General features: G+C 37.3%; 1 protein-coding gene across 1 annotated transcript; it reads left to right on the forward strand.

The window, feature by feature from the left end:
* The first annotated feature begins 412 nt into the window (after positions 1–412).
* Positions 413–6528, forward strand: emp3a (epithelial membrane protein 3a (MAM blood group)). Its single transcript, XM_028004212.1, has 5 exons — positions 413–655; positions 2822–2937; positions 3069–3171; positions 3276–3416; positions 6139–6528. Exons 2-5 carry the CDS (start codon positions 2860–2862, stop codon positions 6312–6314), a joined length of 498 nt encoding a protein of 165 aa, XP_027860013.1. The 5' UTR covers positions 413–655; positions 2822–2859; the 3' UTR covers positions 6315–6528.
* The last annotated feature ends 1568 nt before the right edge of the window (positions 6529–8096 follow it).

An 8096-nucleotide genomic window follows, 5' to 3' on the forward strand; every position in this document is an offset into this window, starting at 1 on the left:
TTAGATTAGATGAAAGAAGGAGTGAAACTTAATACAAAGTGAAACCTTTTATTTGATTTAAGTCAGAATTTCTTCAGAAGTTAACAGACTGTTGTTTTGTGCTCTGGGTGGTCTGAGACTTCCTGCTCACTAGCGACCAAAAGTAATCTGCTTTTTCCTGTCTCTTTCCCAGCTGCCACATGTAGGAAGTTGTAGCTTTTATGAACAGCTGGACTGACACCAAGAAGACATTTGCAGAAATGTAGCATAACTTGCACATGTAGTGCATTTTTGCAATTCTTGTGTTTCCAGTTCCCAATGGAAAATCAAACAGTGAGTATTTTCATTTGTGTCTGTGTTGGATACAGTTTTGGTGATTAATTTGTGTGTTTATGCATTACCAGGGAAACACTATATCTGGTGCAGTTGCCCAACACGGTACCAGAAATCTGTTGACCACAGCTCTTAGGGGGAGGGCAGGGAAACGTTTTTGAGGAAATGGGTGTAGAGAACCCCTCCTATGCCCAACTCTGCATTCCTCCTCTGCACTCTTTTCTTCAAGTTAATTTTTCCAAACGCCTCTGCAGAAGAAAGACGAGAGGAAAACAGCAGAGCAGCAGCTGAACCATCAGAGAGAACCATCAGGAGTTTATATCCTGTTGCTCTGAACATAACGGTAAGTTTTTTCTTTGCAGCAGCCTGACGCATATTAGATTACACCAAAATAGGTCATTGCATGTTTTTATGAAGATGCTAACCAGAGAGCTTGCAGATGTAATTAGATGTCCTAAAATAGCTTTGGACTGAATGTTTTACACAAGTAGAATGATGGTTTTATGTATTTATGATTGGTTTGCATTTGTAAAGATTCCAAAGTTACATCTGCATATAGTCAAAGAGTCGTTCAAACACATTTCTCTCTGACCACTTCCTGACAATAACAGAGCAGGGAAGGATATCAAACCTCCCTCTCTACAGTTTTACTGTAGACATATTACGTTACACTGACAATGGCAACGTACTATGCTGCTTATAAATCAATTTGTTCTAACTGGAATGTAAAAGTGAAGTTTAGCAAGAAGAAGAAGAAACAATGAACTGATACTTATGTTCAAATTCAATCCTAAACAAAACACTGAATGTCGGGATTTATTGGAAAGTAATTCCAGAGATCAGGGTAAAAATGGGAGGAAAAAGCTATGAAGCCAGATGTATTTTTCATCAACTAAAGGTTTTGCTAACAGTCCCAATATTAGGCTGTACTCTTGCAACATGGTGTATTTATTTCAGATAAGTAAAGTGGAGCCAGATTTAAATCTAAATGTGATTACTTTCACTTTCATCATAGTCGGACGACGGCTGGCTAGATAATCAAAAATGTTCTTTTTTACTGCCTGCAACTTTTTGAACAAACTGCAGCTGAAGGGAGAACTAAATCTATCAGAACTAAAACATCTAGGTAAACATACAGCTCCAGAAAAAATTAAGAAGCCACTTAAAATGATCAGTTTCTCTGATTTTATTCTTTGTAGGTAAATGTTTGAGTAGAAAGAACATTGTTCTTTTGTTCTATAAACCTACTGACAACATGTCTCTGAAATTCCAAGCAAAAATTTTTTATTTATTTAAATGAGAAATGGTCAAAATAACAAAATAGACCTCAAATGATGAAAAGAAAACTAACAAGTTCATATTCATTTAGAAATAACAACACTAATGTTTTAACTCAGTTCAGAAATCAACATTTTTTAATAACCAGGAGGTTTTCAAAGTGCAGTGGGCTCTTTATATTTTTCCAGAGCTGTATACAGAGGGTAAGTAAGTACTGAACTCATCACAATATCTCATTGTAAACATATTTCTAAAGGTGCTATAGACATGAAATTTTCACCAGGTGTTGCTTTACCTGTAACTGTTCCTCTGTGTTTTGAAGCTGTTCATTACCAACAGAGGCTCTTGTACACAGTATTTAATGAAAATCAATAAGTATTCAATACTTTTTTCTTGTGTCATTTCATATTGTTACACATAACTTAATTTCAGATTTTTATTTATTTTGGTTTCTTTTCATGCATGGATTACTTGGCTTGGCATCAACACCAGTAATGTGTCAATAGCGTATTTAGAAATATGTTTAAAATGAAAAGTTGTGATATGTTCAATACTTATTTTACTCGCTTTGCTTATTTTACTTGTAATATAAATGAACATGTCATTTATATTACAAAGTGATTATTTAAGAATGTTATTTCCCCTTCGCAACAGGAAAGCAGAACTGAGTGAATACAGCCTTTTCTACTCCTGCAGGGAATTTTAAATATATGTGACATTAATTAACTTAATTTTCATAAATCAAACTCCTGATTTTATTAGAGGTTTTTAATGAATTAGTCTTAGCAGCATGATTTAAGTCTTTAAAACAGTTCCTGTGCCTTCTGGTTGTTAAATATAGCAGAAGATTACCAACCTTCTAACAGAATCACTTCATCCAACATCCTTGGTGAAAAACTTTTATGTTTGTTTGTTTGTTTGTTTGTTTGTTTGCATGATTTAAGGAGTTTCAAAGTTTCCTTCAGAAAGTGGACGGAGCATGAAGTGGCCCCACCTTCACTTCTCTCTTTCTTGTGCTTTGATTAATAAGATCCTTATCACAGATGAAAAGCTGAATGATGAAAGAGCCGAGTTTCCTCAGGAGCCACAAATTAACTCCACTTTTATGTGTCATTTTAGAACATGCAGAGGGAAAAATAAAATGTTTATCACTGGTAAAGCAAAATTGTCAGTGTCAATTGGAAATTATTTCAGTGGTTAAACAATAGTTTCTTCTGTTTTAACACCACAGGTTGCTTGGCCGTAGGACATACTTTGCTGCAAACAGCCATGGTGCGTCTGCTGGTATCCGTCACTGTCCTGCATTTGGTCAGCTTGGCCATGCTTTTCATCGCCACTCTGGAAAAGGTTGGACGAAGAATTAGTTTGAATGTGCTCTATCCTTGTTTAAACACTAGAGGGCAGCACCATCATACCTTCTGCTTTTACAAAAGGAAAGTGTCCAGAGCTTTTAAATAATTTTGGTTTCATCGTTGCAGTCCTGGTGGGTTTGGACAGAGACAGAAATCACTGACCTTTGGCACAACTGCTTCTACATGAACTCCACGCAAACCTGGGTTTGTGCAGCAGCCACTGAAAGCGGTAACTCATCAATAAATTCCTCAACTTATCCAAATTAGATTCTTCTTTTGAGGTTGGATGTTTGTTGTTCTATCTTACACTCCTTTTTTCCCCACTTTTTCCAGACTGGCTTCAGTCCGTTCAGGCCCTCATGATTCTGTCTGTGGTTTTCTCATCCGTCTCTCTCCTGGTTTTTCTGGGTCAGCTCATCTTCTTGTCCAGGGGACGTCTCTTCTACTTTACAGGCCTCTGCCAGGCATTTGCAGGTAATTCTATGACTTTATCTTAGTAAATATTAAAGATATAAAGTGGATCTCAAACATGTATCCTATAGAAAATGTCACAAATGATTTTAACATCTTTTTGACATCAACCTGTACAATTAAACTTAATACAAACAAATCTGAGATGAATTTTAAGGAATCTGATTAACTTTAAATAAAGTTCAGACTTCTGAGTCAGATTTTCTTGGATTTTGGAAAAGATCAAATGGATAAAAAAATTACTCTACAAATGTATCAGTCAGGACAAAGAAACGCTGCTTCCAACAAAATCAATAAGTATTTACATACATGATGTCATTTGTTTGATCACCTGCTCAGTTCTTACTCGTTTTTAAATAACATTTCCACTGTTATTCCACACTTTTTCTCTGTAAATAGTTTATTTTATCAATATTTAACACACATGCAGAATATGTAAGTTTTTTGTAAAAGCTATCCGGCTCAGTTGCACGTCCCTTGGATCGCGAGTTTTTCTAAGAACTGCAGAGATAATATACTGTACAAAACTACTTCTGTTGTTAATCTTGTCTTTTATGCATTGTTTTTAACACTTCAGTAACTCTTTTTTTGTGTGTGAGCCTTTATACCTGATGCTTCTGTTACACCTGAATGTCCCCTTTGTGTTTCTATTCAGTTTTATTTATTAACACAAATATTTGCTCAAGCTTCCAAATAATTAAATTAAGGTTTTAACTGTGCAAAAAGTCCAGTCTTGAGTTTTCTTGCTACTAAGCTGACAGTAGGCTGTTAGAGTTATAACAAAGAAGAAGGGATTAATGTTGAAAACTAAGCCTTAAAGTACGTGTAAAGTCCTAGAGTTAGTAAATCCTGCAGCACACAGAGTTCAGAGGTCACCAACCTTCTTGAGAGCGAGTGGCTGCAGACAAACTCCATGTGAAATGAGTTCTGGACGAGCAGCTGCATCCAAAACTTACGTCACCAAGTGGGAATGTAGATCAGCCTCTGGAGCAGAGGAGAAGGCTCTTTAGAGGGACAAATCATGCTTTCCTGTCTGGCTAAGGGCCCTGTTCATCTTCCCATATCTGAATTTTTCAGGGAACAAAGTGACCAGATCAGACATTTTAGAATAATTATGAATGCTTTAGATAAGGCCCATATTAGATTATTATTATTATTTTATTTTCTGTGCACATAGGGCCTTTTATAGCACAATCAAGTAACTGTGTTAGCTACAGTTGTTGTAAAAATGCTGTATATACCAAACATGACTTAATTTGATGCCTTGAAATTGGGCTTCTATCTTTTTAAGACCGTGGTGTCAAACTTCAGTCCTGCAGCTTTTAGGTGTCTCCCTGCTTCACCGCGCCTGGCTCCTATATTATATTAATATTTTGATATAAAGCTCAAAAAAGTTTTTTACTTTTAAACTGGCACTCTGAGAAATATTCATATCCCTTGCAAGCACCCAGACTCCTCTCTCAATGTTTTCATTGCACACTTAGGCATTTTAATCAATCCCATAGTTCCAACTTTGTAGGAACAATTTGCCTTCTATTGTTTCAAAATGACAGCCCACAAGTTCATAAAGAAATGTCTATAAAGACATGCATGAGTGATATCAGTGTGGAAGAATATGGGGGAATTTTACTGCCACAAGTCGAGAGCAGGATTTCAGACTGAAGGAAACAAACGCACCCAGTACAACACTTTTATTCTATTGGCTGAGAGGTTGCCAGGCAACGGTACTTTTTCTTCCAAGAGAGCAGAAAAGAATTTGCATGCGAGCAGAGGTTTGATCCGAACAGAGACCAATTCTGAGCGCGAGGAGAAAGGTTTGAGAGAGCGCAGTGAATATTTGAAAGAGAGCAGAAGTTTGGAGTACAAGCACTACAAGTTTTGAGAAGCAAGTCATGAAGTCCTGCTTTCAAAATGAAAATATAAGCGCAAGTTTTAAAAGTTTTGAGAACAAAGACATGAAATCCTGCTTTCAAACTGAAAATGTGTGCTGTCAATTTATCTATTTCCCCATAGAAGAACTTGACTGACCTGTTACATTAGGTGAGAGCCAGGGGAGTTTCTTCTAAAGATAAGCTACAAGCTTAGCTTAGCTGTCTGATGAACTCAAACTTCAGCTTTTTGGTCATTATTTCAGAAAGTGTGTTAGGCAGAAAATAACAATGCCATGGATAAGAATAGGAACACCAAACTGGCAGTAAAAAATGAGCTCACCAATCGGAGAACTAAAACTCAAACCTCTGTGGGACACCTGAAGACGGTTTTGGACACAAGATGTCCTCTCAGTCTGTTATGTGGAGAAACTTTGAAGCAGAATTGGCAAATATTACCAAGTCAACATGTGTGACGCCGTTCAAAGAAGACCGAATGAATCAACACATTATTAGTTTAAGGGCGTACACACTTATGCAATCAGGTTGTTACACCTTTATCCCAAAGATTTATTGGTTTAGCAAATAATTTACATCACATTAAAGCTGGGAAAACTACCCGAAATCATTTATTATACATGTCACGTTTAAAGACTTTAACATTTGAGCCACATTACCTTTTTAACATTATCTTTATAATCTTAAGTTTTGTCAAATACTGAATTAAATAACCATTGGTGCAGCTAGATTGTTTTTGGTCCAGTTCTGGAGGTGAAAAGCACCAGTGTTGGATTCAGGCTCTGTGGTAGATTCTGCAACGTGTCAGTAAATATGACATGTTTTTGTTATTCTTGCAGGTTTTACAGACTTTGCCGCTTGCCTCATCTTCACCTTCCACAGAAAGGAGATTCTAAGCCACTCCAGAGATCCAAGCAATGGACGCTTTGGCTTCTGCGTCATCCTGGCGTGGCTGTGCGTCCCTCTGCTTCTCATCAGTGGAGTCCTGTACGTCCATCTGCGAAAGAAGCAGTGAAGCAAGAAGAAATAAATGCATAAAGGGAGCTGTTTTCAGAGAATCTTTAAATAGAACGAGGTTAAATGTCCAGGAGCGACACACTTTATTTTCTTTTATTCTCTTGTGTGGTGAAATAATCTTGATAGCATCTCAGAAATGCTTTGAGATCTAATCTCATTGTGTAATATGAAGCATTATGAAAGAGAAAAATAAACTCATAACTTGTTTTTAATCATTGTTTGGGATCATTTTGAAGCACTCACGTTGCTTATTTTAATATTTTCAAAGAAACACGTTGTGAGATCTCTCCTTTCTGGAGAGGGTTTCTGTGTTAATGGGACTAAAATATGCATTTGGATTTGTTTTGTGCGTTACACAAAGGCACTCAAAGAATATGGCACTGCCAGCTGTATGAGTCTTTCTCTTTCTCTTTGTGTTTTAATCTGTAGCTCATTTGTGGCATTCAGTGTTTATCTTGTCAAACTATGACCTCACCATTTTTCTGCAGAACTGAATGGGGACAAATAAGGAAGCAACTTGTGCAACTTGATACTTCATAATATCTAGAAGTATTTTCTACTAAATCAAAAAGAAAGCGACGTGATTGCACCTGTTGCCTGCAGAAAGGAAGGCTGCCTCGCCACAGTAACAAGGTAAAATGTTTCCTATTAACCCATCCATCAGGCCAAACCAGTCTGTAAGGATAACTGTGAGGTGAACGTCAGATACCTGGAAATACTGTTCAAAGCTCACACACCTCTAGGAGAGGTGGAGGGACAAATTAGCAGAAACCAAACATCCGAGGCAATATTGTCTAAATAAAGTGTCTAGCAAAAATATTGCATTTTTGTGATACAAGCACCACAAACCTAAATGTGCTTCAAAGGCTTTTGAGTGAGAAATCAACACAAAGCGCATCAATGAAACGGAAGGAAAATTACACGTCATGCATTTGTATTAAGCTCTCGTCTTTCACTGTAATTACACTTGCAAGTCTGTACATCTTTACCAGCTTTGCACATCTTGGGACTGAACCTTTTACTTAATCTTCTTTTCAAAACAGTTCAAGCTCAGTCAGATTTGAAGGAGCGCCTCTTTAAACATCAAGTTCTAAGTCTGATTGATTTACGTCTCAGCTTTGAGCCAATCTAATACTTATGTTTTTTACTAGTTCTCTGGTCGTGTGTTTACTGGCGACCTCTTGGTGGAAAGTCAACCTCCTCCCAGCGAAGTCTTGTGCAGCATCAGTTTAGTGCCCTGCATTAAACTCAATCCATCTTCCCATTAGTGCTGACCAGATTGTCTGTCACTACTGTTTGCTGTGTTTCCTACTTGGCTCCAGGGCAAACTCTAAATGGAAGATCTCACAATTTGTAGAGTGCAGGACAAACCCCTTTCGGATAAGAGTTGAAAATTCTCATCAAACTGGTTCTGATTCAAGTTGGAAGATGTAAATCACAGACGCTAACAGGACCTTATGTTTCCTTTTCCGAGGATCCCAATAGGAGTTTTGTCACCACCTAGTGGCTGGAATGTGAACTAGTTAACAGTTGTGCATTTTTTCCCTTGATGAATAAAGGCGATATCTGTACCCGGGAGTGTGCAGCCAAGTGATTTTTCACTATTTAGTTGTTTCTGAAAGACTGATGATAAATACAAAATTATTCAAAAACAATTTCTAACCGTTTTTTTTATTGCGATGGAATAGCAGCCTCTGTGACTGTTCAGGAAAGGGATTTTGTTGAAGAAGGTTGTGCCTGGGGTCTTTCTGCGTGGAGTTTGCATGTTCTCCTGCATATG

This window comes from Xiphophorus couchianus, chromosome 20, assembly GCF_001444195.1.
Source record: "Xiphophorus couchianus chromosome 20, X_couchianus-1.0, whole genome shotgun sequence".
In the NCBI taxonomy this organism is placed as follows: Eukaryota; Metazoa; Chordata; class Actinopteri; order Cyprinodontiformes; family Poeciliidae; genus Xiphophorus; species Xiphophorus couchianus.